General features: G+C 40.9%; 1 protein-coding gene across 3 annotated transcripts in view; it reads right to left on the bottom strand.

The window, feature by feature from the left end:
* The window catches only part of TPD52L1 (TPD52 like 1), a 95718-nt gene that overhangs the window by 23488 nt on the left and 47445 nt on the right, over positions 1 to 24785 (bottom strand). For all 3 annotated transcript variants that reach the window (XM_058566360.1, XM_058566361.1, XM_058566362.1), the window contains exons 2-3: positions 12946 to 13061; positions 3855 to 4003 (exon numbers count right to left, since the gene is read on the bottom strand). In XM_058566360.1, coding sequence (XP_058422343.1) covers positions 3855 to 4003; positions 12946 to 13061 — 265 coding nt within the window. The remainder of the gene's footprint in view (positions 1 to 3854; positions 4004 to 12945; positions 13062 to 24785) is intronic.

The following is a 24785-nucleotide window of genomic DNA, read 5'->3' on the forward strand; positions in this document are numbered from 1 at the left end:
GAAGGTTAGTGAATCCACAATCATATTATTTATTAACTAATCTCTGAGGAAATCTCATCTAGTCCTGTGGATTTCAATGATATCAATACATAGCTGACGCCTAAATGTCCATCTCTATCTCTGACTTGTCCTCCCAGTTGCCCTCTCGATATATACACTTGCTTGTCTATTGGCATTTCGGCTGCACAGGGCCAAAACAGAATTCTGGGTCTCCCCACCAGACCCTAGAGCAGTAAACAGGCCTATAAAGTGTCAGACACTGTTCTTATGCTTTACAAATATTAACTCATTGAATCCTCACTACCTATGAGATAGGTACTAAGACGATCTCATTTCATGGATGCAGCGGGGCCTAGATTTCAACTTAAGCAATTGGAGTCCATAGCCCATGAGCATAACCACAATGCTATATAGGCCCATTGCCGTAAACAGTCCTGATACTCACCCAGTAGCCCAAGTCAAAGACCTAAGTCACATTTGATCCCTCTATTTCCCTCAGGCCCCACCTCCAAACCATTGGGAAGTCCTGTTGGCCCAACTTCCAAATCCTATCCCCTCTCTGTCCACAACTCTCCCCGACCATCATCACCCACCTGGACTACTGCAATATCCTGCCTATATGACACAAAGTAACCAGAGTGATCTTCCTGCTTCAAACTCCCCAGTGGCATCCACAGCCCTTGGAATAAAATCCCCACTCCTCCCCAGGGCCTGGGAGGCCCTAGAGGCTCTGATCTCACCTCCTCTCACTACACTCCAGACACAGCACATTCTTTGGGCTCCTGAAACCTGCAAAACTAGTTCTTTTTTTTTGGTGAGAAAGACTAGCCTTTGGAGAGGAAGACTAGCCCTGAGCTAACATCCGTGCCCATCCTTCTCTATTTTCTGTAGGACACTGCCATAGCATGGCTTGATAAGTGGTGCATAGGTCTGTGCCCAGGATCTGCACCTGTGAAACCCGGGCCACGGAAGCAGAGCATGCGAACTTAACCACTACACCACCGGGCTGGCCCCAACAAAGCTAGTTCTTGCCTCATGGTCTTTGCAGCAACTTTTGCCTCAGCTTGAAAGCTCTTCCCCAGATCCTCACAAGACTGGATCTTTCCTATCATTCAGTTCAAAGTAACCTCCCAGGACAGGATTTCCCGACTGGGACCCAATCAAAGCAGCTTCTACTCTCTCCTCCGCGTCACTCTCCGGTACACCACCCTAGGCTGTTTCACCATAGGGCTTCCTGATAGTCCCTCACTTGTTTATTTTGTTGTTTCTTGCCCCTTTCCCTTTCAACACTCTGAGCGTAGGCACTTGGTCCATCTTGTTGGATCCTATATCTTGAGTGCTTACGTTAGCCCCTGGGTAATGATGTTTAATAGTAGACATTCATTAATACTGTTGGATAAATGAACTGTCACTACCCCTTTAATGGCTTTCTATGCCTGTGGATAAAGAATAACTCTATTAACAGATGCCGCAAGGCCACTTCTCCTGCTAGCTCAACAATGCTCATTAACTGGACCACTTTCCCTTGGGAGAGGGAGCTTTCTCTCCCGTGTGCCCTAACCAGGCTGTACCTTCCCCAGGAGGCTCCTCCTGCCCCTCGAGGCCTGATTAAATTCTGACTCATCCAACTCATCCTTCAGAGTTTGGCTTAAACATCTCTTGTTTGGGGTCTTGCTTGAGAGCTCAGGCAAGGTTCAGTCTCCTGCTTTATGTCCCACAAGACCCTATATTTTCCTTCACATCACTTTTCACACTTATCATTTAACTGGTTATTTGTAATAACTTGTAAAATAAACAAAAACAAAAACAAAACTCTGTTTTCCTGACGAGACTGTAAACTCCATAACCCCAGGGAATAAAGCTCTTCTATTTATCCAACAAAGAGCTTGACACTAAACAGACTGCCTGACTATAAAACCAATTTGTTTTTCAAACATGGGAAAAACACAAACTTCACAGAAGTCTCCCGGTGTGAAGAGGCTACAAGCCTTCCTAGAGCTTGCCTGCTCTAATTTCACCTCCTAGGATGAATATGAATCTCCTCTCGCTGCCCCACCTCCCACCAGGTCCCCATCAGACCTTGGGCAAACCTGCTGCACCTTCTGCCCAGGTGGTCCCTGCTTCCTCTCTCCCTTCAGCAAGAGAATAGGCAGAATTGCCCTGTCCTCCTTTTGGTTAGCCTATCCCTGCAGTGTGGTTAGGGACGCAGAGCAGAAAGATCCTGCCTGGCTCTTACACCCCAGAAGGAAGTTCAGATCAGTGTGACACGAATCCACCAGACCTGCATTAAATACAGAGACAACCAGACCCAGGAAATTGGAGATTGTTCAGCCTCACACTATCAGGACCGTTAACTAGTATAGGCCACCAAAGTGCCAAGACAGAGGCCAAAACCACTGACAGATACACTCATTTAATTTAGTGCCTAAAATCCAGCTACACTTTTTAGGACATTGTTCATACGGTGTTGCAATATATATTTTAAATCTATAAACATCAATGAGTGGTTTTTTTATCTTCTTCCATAATTGTCATCTTGGGTTGGGGAAGGTCAGTTAGCCTCCAGAAATAAACTGATGGGTACCCTGGCTCCATTCTGCCCTGACCCTGTCTGGATGAGCCTTTGGGGTACACAAGCACAGAAGTGGATAGGCCTGTTATAGAGAAAACATTCTCCTTTGTGTGAAAACTAAGGGAACCACAGTGGGGAGACATCAGGTCCTTTTAGATAGAACTCTTCATACAAAGGGCACCTTCACACAGGAACTAAAGGTCTTAGACCTTAGTTCTCAGGAACCAGCAGGCAAAGTTGGCCTCCAGCAAGACTGAAATAATTGCTGTCCATCACTGGCACCTCTTACTACTACCATGCCTCTCTATGCCCGGGAAAAACGTTCCAGCAAAGAGAAAAATTGATTCTCACTTAGATATTAGGAATGCAATATCTTTATTTTCCAATTAATTGGTAATTTGTAATTCTAGGGAAGAAAATGTATAACCCAAAGACAGAAATTTCATGACAGTGGAATTTGGGGCTATAGTTAGAGCTAGGGATAGGAAGCCTCTGTGGTTTCCCCATCAGCCCCCTCCCCTACAACACACAAAAAGAAGACAAATCACATCATTATGTGGGCACCTTCTCTTTGGTACAAGACCATCCAGCAATCAAAATACTTTAAATTGTTAGAAAAGTACCACAATATCAAATATTTCATGTAATTTAAAAAGTAATCCAATAAAAGTATAATTGTAGAATACCCAAAGTTATTCTGTCTTTTGCCTAATATCAGATAAGAAGATAACGGCAAAGCCAAAAACATTTCTGTTGGCCTAAACTCAGCTCTAAATATCCCCTAGAGTAGTGGGGATGAAAAGCACATTCCCAAATATGAGGTACAAGCTTTTCTTTTTAAATTAATGGCCAAGAAGTCTGTACTAACATTGTCAACCATTTTTGATAGAAACTCAAAATATGAAGTGAATGACAAGTACTCTGAGGATAAAGCACCTGCCCATTTAGAATTTTACGAGAAAACATAAAGAAAAATATTTTTTTAACAAATGTTTAAAAACATATAATAAAGAGAAAAAAATTTAAACCATACAACTCCATGAAAGCAGTCTGAGTAAACAGAGAGTTTTGGTGAGTCAAGTTTAATGTCATGAAGCTACTTTATAGAGTCTGCTTCACATGCAACATATTTAATGATTATTCATATTTGTTTGTCTTACTACTAGAGAAAATATTTTTCCTAGCCACAAATACCAAATCAGCCTTGTAGAAAAAGAAAAAACAGAAGAGTGGCAAGACAACAAGCTAAGTAATTTTTTAAAAATTCAGTCACTATACTTACGCAGTAGTAGTCTGCATGTCATGCCAGCTTTTGCTGAAGTTCTGTTTTAATTCATTCATCAGATTCATGCCAAGTTTTTGTTTTATCTCAACCAGATGCCTTTCCTTTGCTGATAAAACTTGTCGTAATGTTGTAATTTCGTCTTCTAGCTACAGGTAAGAGGGAAAATGGCGAGGAAAAACGTCAGAGTAGCTGAAACACACCCGCAGAAGCTCTCTGCGCCCCCTTGTTAACACGGACCCACGCTCGGCTATGGCAAATACATCTGACAGAGACGATAGTCTATATTTAAAAATAGAAATTGTTTTTTCAGTTTTACTGATTATAAAGGTAATCACTGGTCCTTGTAAAAAATTCGTTTGTACCATAAAATATGAACAAGAAAATAAAAATCACCTGTAATCCACTAGGAAATAGCCATTGCTTAATTTTTTGGTTTCTAATCTTCCAAATGTTTTTCTAAAATTAAACATAGGTGTAACTTTTGAACAAAAAATTGGTTTTGTGCCATATGCTTTATTTTATAAACAACTTCTTTTCAAGTGTCACTAGTCAGTGTCGTCTATTGTTTGCCAACCACACACAGCTGCCCTGGTGCAAGGACGGACTGGGCAGACATTGTGGTTTTGCCAAGCTAGTGCCTCTAGAAGGAGGAACAACGGAGGAGAGGATATATGTAAGAGAGTGATTTGTTTTTTCTTTTCAACAATTTTATTGACATACAATTAACATACAATAAACTGCACACATTTAAAGTGTAAAATTTATAAATTTTGACATATGTATACTCCTGTGAGGTCATCACCACAATCAAGAGAGTGAACATATCCATCACCTCCAAAAGTTTTCTAATTTCTAATTCCTCCCTTCCTCTTCTCCCCCTTCTCCCAGGTAGCCACTGATCTTCTCTTCATTGGAGTTTAGTTAGCATTTTCTAGAACTTTATATAAATTGAATCATACAGTATATACTCATTCTTGCCTGGCTTTGTTGACTCAACCTAATGATTTGAGATTATTTAAGATACATCCATGTTGCTGGAATATCAGTGGTTCTTCCCTGTTTCATTGCAGAGTAGTATTCCATTGTATGGATATACCACTGTTTGTTCTCTATTCACCTAATGAAGGACATCTGGGTTTGGCTAATGCAAATAAAGCTGCTACAAACATTCATGTATGAGACTTTGTATGGACATGTTCCCTGTGTCCCCTATGCTGCAGAAAAGCAAATCTCTTCAGCATTATAAAATTGGTCTTACAAATGTAATTTCTAACAAAGGAATTCTGTAAAACACCCAGATTTTAGAGAGTGTTGCTATATCCTGTGAAAATAAATTTGAACCTCCACAAAGTCTTTGATTCTAATTGGTTATTGAATTTTATAACGCATTTCCCTCGTGATATTGCTTAAATTTATATCTTTCTTTCTGAAAAGTATAAATCCTCGTGACTTTCTTGGTGAACCCAGAAGAGAATCATGAGTGCTCCCTTAGTATCCCACATTCACAAAGGTAATAAAAGCCTGACACTTTACAAGATTTCTTATCTGAAAAAAAATGGAGCAGCTGTGTCTCATTTACATTCAAAGTATCACTCTACTTCTGACCACAAGCTGCATCACTAACACTGTCAGTCATCTTACAAATGTGTTCCTTGGGTCACCAGAGACAGAGCTGCTAGAAAAGCACCTCAAGAAAGACATCTACCTTTGCAAAAATTACTCTTTTACTAGCACAAGCAAGATTTTGCCCCAATGGTGAACAGACAGGAATAATGTTGTGAACCTTCATATACACAGATAATCACTTAAGAAAAACGAGTAGAAATACTGAATCAGAAGCATCTTAAATGCCTCGGTAGAAAAGAACAATATTTTGGGGTTTTTAATATCAGCAAAATGTCATGGTAATTTAACTTTATCCATTTTTTTACATTCATGGAACATTTTTTTTATACTCATGGAAATCTTTCTAAAATGAATTACACATTCCATAAACATGTTATAATCAATAGCATCCTGTCTTTTCTTGATGAGCAAGAAGATTCTTGAAGACTCTTGTCTTCAGGATGCAGACATACACTGATTAGGGCAAAAGGATCATGCTCAGAGACCACCAAAGGGGATAATGCTTTTAGTCCCTCCATTATATGAGAACACACTGTTATTTAAAAATCAAACCCTTCCATTCTTTTGCTGTCACGTCATATTCCATGTTTTCATCTTTGTCAATGTGTTCTCCTGCATTTCATCTGCTGCTGGGTATTTCTCAAGATGCTATCTCTAGCTCACTTACCACAGAAAACGCTTGGGCTTCATGTCAGCCTTTTACTCTCCATTAGAAAGACCTCTTCTGCTTTTTTTTGGATAAATAATGTTTTAAGTGACTGAAATTACTGGGAAAAAATTTAACTTGTAGGAAGAAATTACAGATGTAGAGAAGGAGAAAGAGGCTTAAACATCTTGATATTCTCAATCTCATATCTATGGAACCCCAGAAATTTATTCAAAATTAGGGCGGCAGTAGAATATCCATTAGTTATTTGGTGGGGGGAGTGAGTAAAGGAGTCATAGTTTTCTAATGAAATCCTTGATCCCCAAAAAGTGATAGAGAGAAACATTGAAGTGACCAGTTTACCAAACATCATCCTAAAGAAAGAAATATAAAGTCCCACATTTAATAATTTAAAAATCGAAGCACAAGTTAAAGGGCATTTGTGAGGAAGACACTTCTAATGATGGAGATATGTACTTGGTTTCTTAGTTGGGTCTATTCTTAGGTTCTATAATGAAATTCTCATCATTTCAATAAAATATGTGACTCACACTTGTCAAAGCTTTCAGTATATTTATCAGAGATCTAAATATATGACAAAAAAATCTATTAAGCATATCCCAGAAGTTGGGAAAATAAATCATCTTAAATTATACTAACCTGCAAGATTGAAAATGGCCAACCACATCTCTTTCTACAGAGCAAAGAGTCTGGTCAGGACAGGAAAACCTTTAATCACAAACGCTTTAAGTGACGATCCTGGTGAGATTCAATCCCTCATTTGACTAATGAGATTTTTTTGGTCTAGTTACACCAGTGATTCTCAACTTCAGTTTACATAAAAGTCACTCACAGAACATATTTAAAATGCAGATCCTGGATGTATGTCCCTTTAATGTCTTGAGATTCTGATGTCTTTAAATTTGGTGGGGCCAGACTATTTACTTTATTTAACAAGCATCTCCAGACATTCTGATGTAGGTAGTATGGAAACTCTATATGGTAAGTACCTCTGGAAGCCACATCAAATTCCTTTTGGAATGAGGTGGAGTTCAGGTAAATCATTTAAGTAAAGTATTTAATATATCCTTTCCCCTTTAATTTTAAATTAATCTTTCTTCATTAGAAACTGATAGTCTGATTCTTTGGTTTCTTGACTCCCTAGAAGATCTCCTTGTAGGAGAAATATTTATGCCCAAGGTTAGATATTTAAGCTTGATTATTTAAATATGAATTAAAAGGAAAATAAATTATTTTTTTAAGTAATTTTAAAAAATTAACAAGTGTTGGCCAGGATGTGGAGAAATTGGAGCCCTTGTACATAGCTGGTGGGAATGTAAAATGGTTCAGCCACTGAAAAACAGACTGGCAATTTCTTAAAAAGTTAAACATAGAATTACTATATGACCCAGCAATTCCACCCCTAGGTATACACAACAGGGAATTGAGGACAGGTACTCAAACAAGTACATGGACACACACGTTCATAGCAGCACTATTCAACAGCCCAAATATCCATCAAAGGATGAATGGACAAACAAATTGTAGTATATACATAAAATGGACTATTACTCAGTCATTAAAAGGAATGAAATATCGAGATATGCTACAACATGGATGAATCTTGAAAACATTAGGCTAAGTGAAAGAAGCCAGACACAAAAGGTCACATATTGTATGACTGATTTATATACAATAACCAGAATAGGCAAATCCATAGACATAACGCAGATTAGTGGTTTCTGGGGAGAAGGGAGTGTAGGAAGTTACTGCTTAGTGAGTATGGGGTTTCCTTTCGGGGTGAGTGAAATTTTTGGAACTAGATAGAGGTAGTGGTTACACAACATTGTAAGTGTACTAAATGCCACTGAATTGTTCACTTTAAAATGATTAATTACATGTTGTATCAATTTATCTCAATAAAAACATGCAAGAAAAATAAATTAATCTGAATTAGCTAATGAATTAGCATCAATATGAAATTTATGTTAAAAAATTGAAAATTTACTTTTCTATTTTATCTGGTAGATTACGTAAGGTATCCAACTTAAATCCAGAAAAAGAAATACTTTCATAAACCATTAATCACCATGACGATGTTTAGGAGTAAGAGCATTTGGTCTCTTGTACCCACTGCTTCATGTCCTGCCTCTTCTCCTGGCTACTCCTGCCTTTGGCTAAGAGTCCAGAAGAACTAAAATTAAAATGCAGATACTATCTGGGAGGGTGCGATGGTTAACCTTATGTGTCAACTTGACTGGGCCATGGGGTGCCCAGACATTTGGTTAAACATTATTCTAGGTGTGTCTATGAGGATGTTTCTGGATTAGATTAACATTTGAATCAGTAGACTGAGTAGAGTAGATTGCCCTCTCTAAGTGGGTGGGCCTCATTCAATCAGTGGAAGGCCTAAATAGACCAAAAAGGTTGACCCTCCCTCTCGTAGGAGGGAACTCTTCCTGCCTGATTGTGATTGAAATGGGACACTGGGGTTTTTTTTCCTGCCTTTGGACTCAAACTATAACATCAGTTCTTCCTGGGTCTCAAGCCTGCTGGCCTTCACACTGGAGCAACACCGTCGGCTCCCCTGGGTCTCCAGCTTGATGACTGTAGATCTTGGGACTTGTCAGCCTCCATAATCACCAGAGCCAATTCCTTATCATAAATCTCTTTCTATAGACATGTATACATACTACTGGTTCTGTTTCTCTGGAGAACCCTGGCTAATACAGAGGGGCGTTACAATAGATATTATTGATTATGGACACTTCAGTTGTTCACTAGCTCAGTCTAAGAAGATGAAAGTCTTGAAGGAAGGAACTGAGAGAGAAAGGTCAAGAGCCTGAGGCAGTTCTTTGTCATTCTAAGAGCCAGGTAGCTTGAGGACATTGCGTGTTCTTCTTGGGGGACCACACACCCAAAGAAGAGGGAAGAGCCACAGGAGATGGAGGGAGCCCGCAAAGAGGCTGCCTATTTGATAATGCTGTCTGGTATTTTTCCTACTCCCAGTAATGCCTATTTTTCTTGAGTCATTCTATCTAGGGGATGTTGGCAGTATTTGACTGTTATATAATCACAAATTTACAGTATTAATGCCAACACTTCATCCTTTTCAAAAGCCAAGACACATTATGGAATAGTAAGCATAGAACACAGCTTAGTGAAATGAAAGTGGGAGTGGGATGTTAGCACAGAAATATTGAGCAAATTAATTTAAAAAGAGAGAGAAAGGAAAAAAATCCCCCACGAAAGAGATGTGTAAAGACCTCAGAAAAGCTGTTAGGAGCAGCTGGTAACAAGACTAATGAGAATAAATATCTGAAACAAAATAGTATTTCCTTATATACCACTATGGTTTGAAAAAAGCATAGTCTACTTCTGATATTTATAAATATAAATATTTGTTGAAGCTATAAAGTAATCCAAGTTAATTTTAAATCTTAATTGCACACCTCCCATGCACAAACCACTGAACCAGATCAGAGGTGATATTGGCCTCACACTAAAGGAGCTTTTAAGAACACACATATTGCATGACCACAATAATAAACTAAAGACTAAACAGTGTTAACACCAGATTCTGATACTGGCTCAACCCAAGGTTGACATAAAGGAAGCCATATTGTAGAAAAGAAAGATATTGTAACTTTGAATGACCTCTGATTAACTAGCCCAGAGATGCTCTGTGGATTTTATGGCCCCTCCCAGCTGCAATAAATCAATTAACTTTGTTCTCTTGAGTTCCTTAGGAATGTGATGACCCCCAGGGTAGAGACTCTATGCTGATAGCCATCATCTAGGACAACCAAAAGCTCAGGGTGTAGGGCATTGCTCTGGTTTCTGATGCATATCCAGTAAAACCAAAGACTACCCAGAGACCAGATGGATGTCCCCACCTAGAGACCAGATGCCCCCTCCACCCGGAGACCAGCCGTCTATATAACTGGCCTGTAATCTTTGTTCTGTAAGATGTTTCTTTTTTTGGCATTAGTGGGCTATCTTCCCTCTTGCTAGCAAGCTGTAATAAAAAGTCCCTTTCCTCCTACCACCTTGCCTCTTGCCTATTGGCATGTCTTGTGGTGGGCAGACGAACCCCCTTTGGAGCGATAACAATTCCTCTTTTAAAATGCAGACTTCATCCAGGATGCGGCCTTTTAGACAGTGTTGGCTTATTTTATGTCTCCCACCACAAGGACAGATTTTCCTATTGCCAGCACTTGGTAAGCACACAACAATATGTTGGCTGTGTGGGTGAAGGGAGTAATGAGATCTCCTGTAATCTAAGGGCATCCTCATAGGAATATTAACAACCAACAGTGCAGGATAAGGCAGCAAGGAGGGATCCAGCATAGCCAGAAGACGGTAGGAGAATCTGAGGAAACCAGGAAGAGGAGTGAATTGCAGAGGAGATGGGTCCCTAGCACACCCCAAGACGGCTTTTAAGCAAAGCAGTCAGAGATAAGAAGCGTTTGTACACAAAGCTCTTGCTTTGGATCATGGCCACAAGTGATCCTCAAGTGATTGCCTGACTCAGAGGCGGTCATCTAAGGCTGGCCTGTGAGGTGTCCTGTTACCCAAGTGGCTAACAGACCCAGGAGGATCTTCCCTCAGACACAGAGAGGGGTTGCTTGCACCAGGGGCCCGAAAATAATGTGGAGAGGAGGCAGAGAAGCTGAACTGTCTAAAAGATGCTTGAGTTCTTCCTATGGCCGGTTGTGAGACAGCTCTCTGTGTGTCCTTGTTACAATTAAACCCTAGCATCAGAGGTGATCTGAATGCATCTGTGATCTGAAAGAACCTGATTTGGGTGTGCGTGTGCGTGTGTGCGTGCATGCATGCACACACAGCTGTAGAAGGGCGGGGAAAGCAGATTTAAGAAAAGAATGAGCATGACACAGAGGTGGCCTGAGGTGGAGGGAGAAAAAATGGAAATATGAAGAGGAAAAACAGCACAGGTCCACGTTCTTTGCTTTTCACTGGGCCTGGTTACACAGCTGTGCCGTGTGTCTCTGGAAGTCACGATGCAAACTTCGGCAAAACGCATTACTTCTTCATCTCTGAAGAATCAGAAACAGAAGATAGGATGTACGGAGGCTAATGCATTCTAAAGGATGAAAACATGCATTCCAGTAACTTGAACACAGTAACAAGGGGGCTGGGGTTATTTTCAGAAGACGGGTTCAGAAAGTCTCAGGAAGAGGACATGCTGGAAGCTTATTAATGCGGCCAAATGTGACAGGGATTTCTGAAAACACTGCTAGTTTTTTATGTTCATGGAGGCATCCATTTAAAATGAATACCTACTTTTTCTTGATTATAAAAATAATACATGCTCATTGTTGAACATTTAGAAAATATAGAATAGACAGAAAAATACACATTGATATTTGTATGTATGTATAACCCATTAATCCCAGAACCCAGAAAAATCAAGGCATTTTATAAAAGTTGGTCTGTTATAGAGGTTGTACCTGAACTTAAATTTGGACTCCAACAATGAAGGAGTTAAATTTAGCTTAGAATCAGTTATCTACAAAATACAACTTCTGGACACTGCAAGTGACAGGAACAGATCATGAACCAGAATTCCTGGCCTTAACAAAACGTGCAGCTAGACAGTCTCCGTTCAGCTGACTTGGTCTGTGTACTCTGGCACACGTGGCCAAGCTGAGGTAAACCGGCTGGTTCTGGATCAGTGGCCACAGACAGACGCAGCCAAAGAACCGGCTATTTGACTTGAGACACTGTGCTCACTGAAATCATTTCTGCTGCATCAGAGGAACAAGCTGCTCTTTTATTTTATAATGAAGTTATTTTAGGGTGTGCCTTGTGAAAGCACTGGAAGTCTTCCATATTAGCATGAGCTGTCATAAATACATACTATCAGAACATTAGAGCTTGAAGAGTCTGGAGCAGACAAAGTGGGGTGAGAGTCAGGTGGAGCTCAAAGTGTGTCCCCCGCATGCAGAAGGGGCCAGAGAGCAGGGGGAAGCCTGGCTTCCAGCTGGACCAGGAGCTTCCTGCCCTCTGAGCCATGGATTCGGAATGCGGAGGAATGCAGGCCTCTTCCCCTTTTGCTCTACTGCTTATCCTACTTGAAAAGCTCCTTTCTCCAGCCCTTTCCTCCTACAGTGTAAAGGCTCCTTAGCAAAGTGTTTGAAGGTTAGCGAGTGCTGCAAGGAAAGGCTTGAACAGAGTCGTATTCATGGTGAGCCAGGCACGCTTCTTCCCTGTAGCGCCAGATGCCGCCAGCAACCACGCAAGATCTAAGGAAGCCTAAACTCAGCACAGCTTTCCCCACTACCCTCGGAGCTTTATTCTTCTGCAAAAGAGTACACAACTTAACAAATTTAGTTGCTTCTATGACTGACTTTTCATTACAAAAATAAGTCATTGCAAAGTACTTGTTGGACTAAGTTGGTAACCTAACACAAGAACTGCTCTTAAAAAGGAGCTTGCACCTGCACCAAGGTCTGGAAGGAATTCCATCAGGTTTGTAAGTGATTTATTGTTCCCACAGGATTGGGATACTAAAAAGAATAAGCAGTGCATACGTACAACTATCACTGTTGCTTAAAGCAGCGTAAACATTCGTTTTACTACTGTAACCAACAGGTAATGGACATTACATTTACCATTAGCATTACAATTAGCATTACAAAAATACCCTGGAAAAATGAGTCATCTTTCAATATATCATTTATTAAATTTCATTAAATGAAAGATAACATAATTGTAATATGGGATTACACCCAACTAATAATAACTTTCAAGATCCAGAAATAGAAATAGCAACAAGAAGATTACCAAACGTACCTGAATTAATTCTGCCTTTAACTCTTCTTTTTCCTGCTCAGAGAGCATGCTAGAGAAGTCGGCACTGGCTGCTGCATCTTCGTCTCTTCCCTGCAATGGTTCAGTCTCCAGCAAACCTTTAGACAAGATTGATAAAATGTAACGCAATTTAAAAGATGAATTGAGCAAACTTCTATTTCTACAGTCTGGAGGGCTAGATACATTGACTGATCCTCCCACTGACAAACAAGGAAAAATTTCAGGGAAAAAATCTTTCTAAATGCCTAATGAGCTGCCAAGAAAGTAAAGAATGCTAAGAAGCCAAAAACTACGTGACAGTCGAAAGTTAGAGATGTAAACCAAACAAGTTTTCGTTAGTTCTCCATTTGCCACCCAGATGGATTCCAGCTTCAGTTTTCACTGCCCCACGAGTGCAGGGGACAGAGGACAAAGCCCAGGGCCACCCAAGGACAGGAGTTTAAGGTGAGACCCCCACATAAACCTGTGTCCCCACAGGGCTACACCCTGAGACTAAGGCGCACTGGAAATAAAGACCTCCACTCCCCACAGGGGTCTGCAAGGCAAATCGCCTGGCTGATACTCAGCCCTGAATGGACAGACAAAAAGAGCCTCCCCCGAGAATTCACAACCCTGAGTGTGACCACCTGTGAGCTTGCAACTTGAATGCGCACTACCTGGGTGGTCCAAACAACCTCGAGATCAGAGAGTTGAGACTTTTTTCCACTTCGGATGTGGAAATATGTGGATATGGAACCCGGAGTGGCTGCAGCTCTGAGGAGCCATCGCGAACAAACTGATTCTGGCATTGGGAAAACGGGAACAGCCTGGGTTCTTGATGACATCATTGTGCCACAGACTGACCCCAGAACATTACGACATCTAACTTGTTATATGAGAGAAATGTCTTATGATTAAAAAAATAAAGAGGTTTCCTAGTGGAGCCCCTCGGCATCTGGACAACTCAAATGCATATGTTCTCTGGAGGACCTAGGAAACAGGCTTCCGCATACATGGAAGCTTCATTTACGATATGAGTCATGACAGAGCCGGCATTTATACATCTGTGGAGAAATGGAGGTCTTTTAATTAATTGTCCTGGAATGAATAGTTATCCACATAGAAAAAATAAAATTGGAAACCTTCACACCATTCACAGAGATTAAACATTTTAGAAGACAATATAGGAATTTATATTTATGAACCTCTGGGTGGGAAGGGATTTCTTTTAAAAAGATACAAACAAGGGCAAATCATGAAAGAAAGGATAGATAAGATTAAGAATGTCTCTTTATCAAACACATTATATGGAAAATGAAAAGACAAGCCACTAATTGGAAGAAGACATCTCCCACATGTATAACCAGCAAAAGATTAGTTGCCAGAATAAACAGAATTCCTACAAACCAATTTAAGAAATGCAAATAACCCACTAGAAACATGGGCCGAAAGACTCGAACAGATTTGTCATAGGGAGAAATCACAAATGGTTAATAAACCCAAGAAACATGCTCAATCTCATTAGTGTTCAGAAAAATACAAATTAAATCATTTCATACCAAATGGATTAGCAGAAAGTTAACAGTCTGACATTACTGAATGTTGATGACTATGTGGAGGATGGAAACTCTCATGCGCTGCTGGCAAGAACATAAATAGACACAGACAACTTGAAAAGTAACTTAACATCATCTAGTAAAGTTGAACTTGAACACACCCTACAATCCAGCAATTCCTCACCTATGTATACACCTGAGACACTCATATGTGAGCACCTGAGGTCATTAAATAAGAATTTTCATGGTAGCAAAAAACTGTAAGTCATGCAGAAGTCCAGAAACAGGGGAACACATAAGTATACCGTGGGGCATTTACACCAAGACGACTTGACAACAGTGAGATAGATGAGTGAATCATAGCTACACACGCTACATGGCTGAAATGCGGAAACAAGATATTGAGTGAAAAACACAGCTTGCAGAAAAATAATAAAGTATAATTCCATTTATGTGAAGTCCAAAAACATGCAAAACTAAATAAAATATTGTTTACGAATACAATTATAAAGAAAAGCAAAGCTATGGTAAAAAACTAGGGACCATGATTTTCTCTCGGGGGGAGGAGATGGGAATGGGGACCCTACAGGGGATCTCTATAGGGTTAATGATAATGCTCCCTTTCTGGGACACTGAATTTCTGTGTATGGGTATTTTGTGCACTTTTAACTTATTTTGTAAATATTGTTTTCAATGTTTATTATTATTTGTTAAAACAATTAAAAACAGATTTTGTCTAAAGTCAAAAGAGAAAGGTAAATAATTATCTACAAAATCAGAACATTCTAGGTAAAGAAAGTAAAAATATGGCCCAATCTGCAAAGTTCTTCTCAAGCTGGCCCCACTCTTGAGTCCCCTGTGCCCACATTTTTTTGTCTGAATCAACAGTGGACCAGCTGTACCTTGTGTCACTACTGATACACCAACACACATCAGTGAATATGACATCTTGCTGATCCAAGTTCATCAGATCCTAGTCCAATCTACTTACTCCGTGGACCAGTTGCAACACTAAATAATTTTCTTTTCCATGAATAATAGCTGTACATTGTGGAAGACAGTAAAATAAAATTATCCATTATAAATTAAAATTATTATTAATCACACTACCCAGAAACAATTATCATTTTGGTTCATCCTTTCTGGTATTTCTTCTATGCACAGGTATACATTTTCTCGTATATATTAATATGCTTTTACTGTTGTGAATTTAATTTTCTTATTCAATAGGATATAATGAATATCCTTTATGCCTAAAAAACACATCTACATTTATATATTTTTGACAGCTGTACAGTATTTTGCCTCATGTATGATTGTTAATTTATCCTGTTTACTGGGAAGCTGCAGTGAACATCGCTTAGCCAAGCCATTAGGCAAAATCTTGATGATTTCCTATACAGTGGATTACACAGTCAAGGGCAGGGACATTTTGAAACCTTCTGCCTAATTAGCCCCCAGAAAGGCTGAGCCAGTTTTATGCAAACATCAGCAACCTATGAGAATATCTCTAGACTCTCGGTACAACAATGCTAAGTAGGTCATTTAAAGGGGAAAAAAACACTGTCATTTATTTCTGCTAGGAAATATTTATGTTTACATGTGGTGACGTATTTTTAGTCAATGTTCTAGCATGACTGTCTAAATCAGGAATCAGCAGCAATTCCAGGCACAGGTTTAGGAGATGGGCCCAGAAGGTATGCTGCCCCCTGTCCTGGGGGTTAGGGAAGAGCCGTGGTAGGAACCTGGAAGATACTCAGGTCTTCATCCCAACTCAGCCTGGCCCTGGAACTTAATGGATATTGCTCAAACTTAGCTACAACCCAAATTCTCAATCTTCTCCTCTCTTGACAGTGTGAGAGGACACGAGCCAGGGAACAGACAATAGTTCCAGGTACTTAGACTTTTCAAGACCTCAAACATCTTTAGTATCTCCCTACATTCTAGGAAGAAAAGAAAATTTGAAATCCATTTTAATTGAATATTAAGTGAATTGGGAAATTTCTAGTGAATTTAGGGAAAGACAGACCCCCATATCTAGCAGGTACCTTCTGCTTTCCAGGGGGGAGGTACCTAAACTTGATAAAGTAGGATATTCTGCACTGGCCTTCAGCTCTGACCTGTCACACATGCCACTCCTCAGAGACATCATGAATCTTTCTGTCTCACTCCCAGAAAGCAGCCATTCAGGGAATCTGCTCAGAGGCCAGGGCGCTAGTTAGTTCAGGTCTAAGTAGACCAGTTACCTTCTTCAGAGTTGTCTCTGAAATTAAATGTCAGGTCACCATCTTCTTTTTCTACTTAGGCATCTATTTCCCTGCTGCATCCTCTTCCCATGGGTGTTCTCTAAGTTATACAGTTGAGCACAGAGTGCATGTAAACACAAATAAAATGAAAACAGGCCTGCTGTTTCAGCAGAATATGCTCGACTCACTGAGCTAGAGAAGCAGCAATCAAATTATGAGGTCAAAGGATCACTCCAGAATCAAGGAGTAGGTGAAAAGAGGAGCTGGATGAAAAAGTGATTAACCAGTGAAACTGAGTCAGAACCAGGAAAAAAAAAAAAAGCAAATGGGAAGAGACACCAAATGACAGATGATAACGTGAGAAAGGTATGAAATGAGTATAAAATGACCCAGTTACTATGGAAGCAGATACTATAAAAGCTTAAAAACATATTTGCAATGAAAGCAATTATTAGTGGGCAAAACTGCTCAAAGAAGCACAATTTTTAGCAGGTACCAGTATACTACGAGCCAATTTCATGAATTTGGTACTCTTTTCCAAATGTGCAAACTATGCCTCCTTGTCTGGCACAGAAGAAAGAGCACTACAACGGGGTTCAGGTGATGTGGAACTCCACCTGTCTGTGGGTTGCCACTAACTAGCAGAGTACACTTGACCTCAACTATCTCATCTGTAAAATGGATGCCTTACAATGAATTGTTGTTAATGTTGTAATGGTGTTCAATCAGGTAAGATACATGGAAATGTTATAAAAATTTTTAATTTCCATACAAACACAGCAGCATATTGGTGAAATTGGGGGTAATAGCTTTTAAAAAATATTAATGTGCTATATTCTCTTTTGCTTCCCCAAGAATATAGTATTTTTCTACCTGGTCTAAGGCAACCATCTGTCTGAGGGGGCACAGAGGAGCAAAAGAAACACAAAGAAAAGATTAATATTTAGATTTTTGGCATTTACAATTGGATTTGCCAGAAAGACAACAGCTTTGCAAAATAGGCAATTTTCTTAGAAGAGGATGTTCTCCATATCTTTATTTCTTTCTCTGTATATCAGAAGCCAAGCTCAGGACATCCAGACCAGGAAGTTCCCCACCCTGTGTGCAGGAAAGGACACAGTACATTAGGATTTACCAAGGATATATGTGCCTCCCTCTATCCCTGGGAGATGGTGGGAAGAGGGAAGGGAGAAAGGAGGAGAGAGAAGCTGAGAGATGTGTATGTTCAGTCTTTCCCTTTGGGCTTCGGCCCAGAAAGATTTACAGAGGAACCTGCTGGAGATTCTGTTTGCCCCTCCAGACCCACTCTCTCTCCTTCTCCACTCTGCTCTGTGCCCTGGGAGATGGACCTAAGGATTACATCAACATGATTCCCTTACCCTTCTGCTTCCTCTCCACACCGGCCATGGGGAGCCCCAGTGGGATCCTGGAGGGCAGAAGAAAGGGGTTGGGACTGCCTCCCTCCCTGCCAGGCTGCACTGTGCAGGTGCAGCTTTCCACTCCAAGACCACAGCTCCTATGAGGTAGTCCTCTTCCACAGCTCCGTTCTTGTCAAGTACCTAGAACACCACCCTCTCCTCCAGCCTAGAGATTGTATTGACTGCCTGCTGCCATTGTTCTGAGATGTTTCAACATCCTCTATTGCTTTCTCTCAACAATTCCTATCTTTCTAACTGTCCCCTCATTAAACTCTCTTGAATCAGGCACCCCTTCTGAGCATGCCATCCACTTGCTTCTTTCCTGTACCCTGACTGCTACAGGAAGACCCACTCCCAGCCCCCCAGTCTCTTTTTCAGGCTCTAGAAAAAAATATCTTTCAGGATCTCCCACACCAACCTGGGGCACAGCCACATCCCTGTGAACTGGGCAGGTGCTGGGTGGTTGGGCAGATGGGGCCCTGGTGTTTAGTTCCCCACGTCACTCTCGTGCAGTCAATTAACCATGTGTGGGATCCAGAACTCCCCAGAGTACTTAGGGAGAAACTTGCCACCTTGGGGAGGGGTTGGCACCTGACTGGCCCAGAGAATCTGCCACCAATGAGAGCCAAGGTAAGGGTGAAATCTTGGAAGGGCAACTGGGCCCAAACCCAGCTGAGGAAGAAAGACGAGTAATCTCTGCAGAAAATGTCGGCATCAGAGGACATCATGGTCCCAGCTGCCCGAAAAGCCAGCAGAGAAGACAAGGCACTGCATGGGCCCTTCCTGCTTTCATATACCAGGCACTCCCTTAGCCGGGACGTGGGAAAGGGGAGTTGAAAAAGGAAAAATCTGAGCTAGAGCATAATTTTACTGAAGAAGTGAATATTATTTAAAGGGGCTTTAAAAATTATTGCATTGGAATGTAGTAAACCTATTTTTCTTCCCTACTACCCAAAGCCTAAGGGCTCATACCCAGATCAGGTATAGGTTTAAAAAAACATGGAGCACATGTACGTACACCAAGATGTAGTGTGAATAAATTTTGTGACGCTGCTTTAGTATTTTGTTCCTAAAGATAGCCATTTTACTTTCATTTACATGTAATAAAATGTACAGACTTATTTTAATAAAGGTGTTAACACCTTTATTAAAGGTGTTTTATATCTTTAATTTAGATATAGATCCACGGGTCTGACTCTGATGCAAGAATTGTGCTTCTCCACTCGCCAGGTGACATCACTGGGAAGCAAATAGCTCTTAGTACTTGTCAAATGCTACCATATGCTTTCACTAAACCTACAATTGGCCAGTGGTGACTCATTTAAGTCCCACATGCAGGGCTGAATGACACAACAAATGGAACCAGATTCAACTGAAAAGTCACTGTGGGCCAGTTCCAGCCTTACTGATGGGGACCCTTACTCACGGGGTCTGCGTTCAGAGTCTGGCTCAGTCCCAAGTTGTTGGGCTCTAACTTAGGCTAATCTGACTCCAAAATCTATGTCCTTCCCTGTCTTACAACCATTTGAAGAATAGCAAACAAAATGTTGGCAAGTACAAAGCAAGAGATGAACTTTGGATTAAAGCACCTCCTTCAACCTTGAAATGAAATCACCCATTGGTGTCAACATCCTTTTCATGCATCCTGTCAGGCATGCCAATGGATTAGTATTGGCTTCATGAACATGACTGAAACAGTACAGACGGCTATCAGTTAAAATGATTATGAACTATGATTTCAGATGAGTGACCATATCCTGCATTGTTGGCAAATATATAAAGGTTACAGAATTTCCTTTAAAAAGCAAAATAATCTTGCATGTATATGTGTGTGCACCATATTAAGAAATTAACAGATAAATCTGGCTGTGTAACCAAGCAAAGAAAGAAAAGGGTATATTTCAAAAAGAATACAAAATTATCCTAGGATTTAATAGAAGAAAGAAAGTGATAAAACAGTCTAAATGAAAACTTACCATGTTTTAAATAATAAATTTAAGACCATAATATTTATTACTTAATTGTATTTTTTTCATGATGTTTGGTAAAAATAACCTCAGGCATTCTTTTATCATAAAACTTCAAAATATCTCCATTTATTCACTAAGGGAAAAAGTATTGAGCTAATCTCATTACTGTTGGATTTATGATTATCTTTAAGTGCACAAAAAACTAATACGTGTTCATTCAAGGAGGTTGGAAATTAAAGATATAAAACAAGTTTATTTATTAGAATCCTTTCTGCACATTTACCAAACCTACCACAAAAACCTAAATATTTCTTATGCACCTCCATTATCAAGCTGTTTTTCGTTCATTTACCAATAACTCGTATCTAGCCTATTATTGAATCATGTGTATAGCAGATGGGGCTTTAAATGTGGTTTTTCCTGTTGCCCTGGAGTTTTTGCAGAGGCCTCAAACGCTAAGAACAATACAGTGGGAGCTTTACACTCTCACATCCAAAATCCAAGGCTTGAATTCTAACGCATGACACACCAATATATTTTATGAGTGGTTCTGCCAGGCCTGGGATCACCTATCTCTAGCCTTCGAGAGCGGGGTGTAGAGTGGAGCAGGGAGAAAGCAGCATTGCAAGAAATTTGCATACACAGAGCAATAATTAAAGACAAGCCATACTCCCATTTCCAGAGATCACCACTATAAAACCTCCAGGTACATCCTTCCAGATCTTTTCCTATATATTGCAGCACACATTTTTCTTTCCACATCTTAACATCTCTGAAATCAGGATGCCTCTTACAATCAGTGGTGTCTTACAATTAATTGGCAGCATTTTTTTCTTTCCTAGTGATATATAAAACAATAGATAAAATCTTTGGCAACTTAGATTTGAAAAATCTAAAAATAGACAGATACATACAAATCTAATATATATATAAGATATATCCATCTAACTAAAAATGAGATCACATTGTTTTGTAACTTGACTTTTTTTCCAGCCAATTTTCTCATCTTTTTTCATCTCATCTGAAACCAGACCATATCAAAGGTCCCCGGCTGATCCCGTGATGTATCTAGAGCTGGTCTGGACAAACCCGTGTTCAATCCACAACTGTATACTTGCTGGTTGTTAAGCTCCATAAGCCTCTTTTCCTCTAGCTGACTACTTAATGACTTATGGAAGACACCAGGCTCTGTCTTGGTAAATTTATCCCATATTTTGATGAACGATTCATCAGGTGATTGCAAGAATATACGCTATTGGGAAGAGTGTAGCTTTTGGGGATAAACTCACCTCAGGAAAGATTCCAGCTCCACCCTTTTTCAACTTTGTGACTGTGATAGTTTGAAACTCAGTCTTTCCATCTGTAAAATGGGGATAATGCTATTTACCCACAAGGGTAGGTTGTCATGAGTTACAGTTTTGCAAAATACCTAGTACATGCCTGGTATATAATAACCAGTTAGCACATGTTAGGACCCAATCTAGTCATACTTGAGTAACATCTTCCTTGATCAAAATTACTTATAAAATTCTAGTGCTATGAGAGAAAAAAAAAAATCAAAGCTATTATTACTCTGTCCTCAAGGAGCTAAGAAAATTTCACTGTGGAGATAAGCCACTCACATATATACCTTAAGTCACACCACTACCTGGTGGCATGCAATTACATGCAAAGTGAATGTCCTAGACAAACATAAACCCCATGCCATGATCCACTTATCCTTCTACTTAATATGCCCCCTCCCTAGAAGGGAGTCCTACATTCATTTGGCATTACCCTTTCTGGCCATTTCTTAATGGGCTAGGATGGATACCTAACCCAGGAATAGCCTCTGGATTCCTCTCTTGAGATATTAAACTAAGAGACAAAGGATAGATTAGTGGAATAAGGTTAAACTGGGTGCCAGCAGAAGAGTAGAGTGTATGCCTAACTCTTTCTCACAACTCCCTCAGGTCATGTGTTTGTTCATCCATTCATTCATTCATTCAACAAACATTTATTGAGCATCTACTTAGTACTGTGCAGGTCTGTGCTCTCATGGAACTTATAATCCTGCCTGTCGTAAGGCCAGTTTGACTTCTGAATTTCCATGAGCTTTCTCCTTACCCTTAGAATAAACCTCATTTTTCATTGAATGTCTTTTTCTTTTTTTCATACAAGTCAACTCTAAGTTAGACAGAATAATATTATACAATTCAGGTAAAAGAGAGATCATTATGAACTCGCTACCAAATTTTAGCTCCACAACTTCAATGACTTGCCATGGCCTCAAAATAAATTAATTAAAAATTCGATAAATCATTTTGCCCCAAACTGGCTTTCTCTAAACCTGACATCACTTTGTCATTTGTACAGTCTTTAAGATCTTCTCTGATATAAACGGTTTAAGAGGCTAAACCATACCTACACCATAAATGGTAATCTCCTTTGCTTTCCCTGAGCCCAGCCCCCTTCACTCTCAGAGAGCAAGGTGTGGGGCAGTGGTCCCCCAGTCTCACTATCCTTCCAGAACTTCTCAACACAGCACATTATTCATTGCTCATACTACCAGTCATCAGGCTATGATCTCTATACAGATTCTGAAGGCAGTCTGGTCATTAAGGTTTGAGCTTCCCATAGTTTACCTGGAAATATCCCTGTACATGCAGAGAAGAATGCCCAGGGATTCTGGCTAAACCAGAAGGGCTGCAGACACTTCTGGGACTATAGTGGCTATCTCTGGAGAAGCCAGCCAGGAATTTCCTGGAGGTAAGGGTACAAGACTGGACTCCTAGAGCTTCCTGAGTAGTCTACATTTGGGAAGATTGGCGCAGACCCCACAACTGCGGGCTTGTCTTTAGGAGCTGTGTTCTTCACCTGCCCTGAGAAATGACAGATGAGTGTTCTCTACTCCAGTGTTTGGGGTGGGCTCACCATTCCTGGACCTTCAAAGCTAGGGCCTCCTGACAGCATAGACCAAGTCAGCGCCATGGTTCCATTTGGGTCATATGGCCATAGGTGGCAGCTGAGGGTTATGTGTCTCCAAGTTGATGGTCGGGGTCACTAGGGGATCAGCTACACCCAAGGATCTAAAACACAGTGGACTGCTTTCCAAGAAGCCTGACACTGGTAAAGTTCAGTCTTGAAGTTCAAGGTTGTGTCTGGGAAACAAGTAAAGCTGTGTCAGAGATGAGGCACACGGGAGAGACCAGATTCTGAGACCCTGAAGGAAGTGCTCAGCAGTTTCCCTCAGTAGCTCTGTGCAGGCCCCCAACGGCTTTGAGCTACAACCTAGGGCCTGCCTGCTCATTCCTGCCTGTTGGACGTAAAGGCTATCTTCACTGGCATAGTGCCTTCTTTAGTAGGATGAAAGGGCCTGGAGTGAAGGGTGGGAGTGCACTCTGAAGACCATGAGGGTTCTGGACCGGGTCACTCCCTCAGCGATGCTGTCAGCACTGGTCCCGTCACCACATGGCACTGTACCAGCGTCTGTACCACCCTCGGGCACTCGCTACTTTCTCCCTTGTGTTAAGTCTGTTTGACTACATGTCTTATCTCCCGTGCTAGACCGTGAGCAACCGAACGACAGAAAATCAGTTTTGTTCACCTTGGCCTCCTTGTGTTTCCTGGCATGATGATCTGTCCTGGCATGATGATGTAAGGACAGACCACACCCTAGAGCAACATGCACCAGCTGTGCTTAGAGCCACTGGTGAGGAAATGTCTCTGAAAACAGTAATCCAGGATCAGTCACCTGAACGTCACACTCACATGGGCAAAGGTGACTTTGGAAGGTCAAGACACTGCAAGAGTGACGCTCCCTCCTCCGCCAAGCCCTCCTGGGAACAATCAGTCCTTCTTCCAGGGACAGGTTCTTCATCTTCTCCTTCAGACTGACATTCTCTGAGAGAGAGCCGTTTGTCTCCTCTTCCCCAGGCCTCACCCCTTTTCCTCCTTCACAGATCTCCGTCTGAGATGAACCCTATTTAACCCTGCCTTATCCCCAGCTCAATCCTAGTGAAATAAATAGAGAACTGCTATCAACCTGCTCTTTCTTGCTCTCTGTGATACCTCTTGGCCTTGAGGGAAGTCAGTGAGGGGCACCAGACCCTCAACTGCAACCAGGCAGCATAATAATCTGTTCTCAAACTTTTTTGCATTCGTTTCTCTCAATCACCCCAAAATATATCCTGACACTACAACAAAGGATCTGCCCTGACACTGAAACTATATGAAAAGGGCATAATTGCTGCTGTCTCTGTGAGAACTTTCTCTCAGCAGTTGGTTGATTACTCTCGTAAGGGAGGAAGTAAAATAAATGTTTTCTTTTCAACCAAAGGCTATGTGCCAGGTGTGTTTCATATCATATCTTGTCTCATCCTCCCCAGAAACACATTAGGCAGATGGTATCAAGATAAAGGGTCTCAGATTTTACCCAACTTGCAAGCTAACAAGTTATTAGCCCGCTACAATTTCATGGATGCTGGGGGAAGACTCAAGACACCTGGATCAGAGACTCACAGTATAGCAAGCAGCATAAACATCACGTGCAGGCTTGCTCCTTTTGCCACCAAGTCCCACAGAGGGGTGACATGGAGGGACCGAGATGGAAAATGCTCCCACAATGGGTTTGCATCACAGCTGAAGAATCCTAAGCTCAGGGAATCCAAATCT

The sequence above is a fragment of the Diceros bicornis genome, chromosome 23, assembly GCF_020826845.1.
Source record: "Diceros bicornis minor isolate mBicDic1 chromosome 23, mDicBic1.mat.cur, whole genome shotgun sequence".
NCBI classification, from domain to species: domain Eukaryota; kingdom Metazoa; phylum Chordata; class Mammalia; order Perissodactyla; family Rhinocerotidae; genus Diceros; species Diceros bicornis.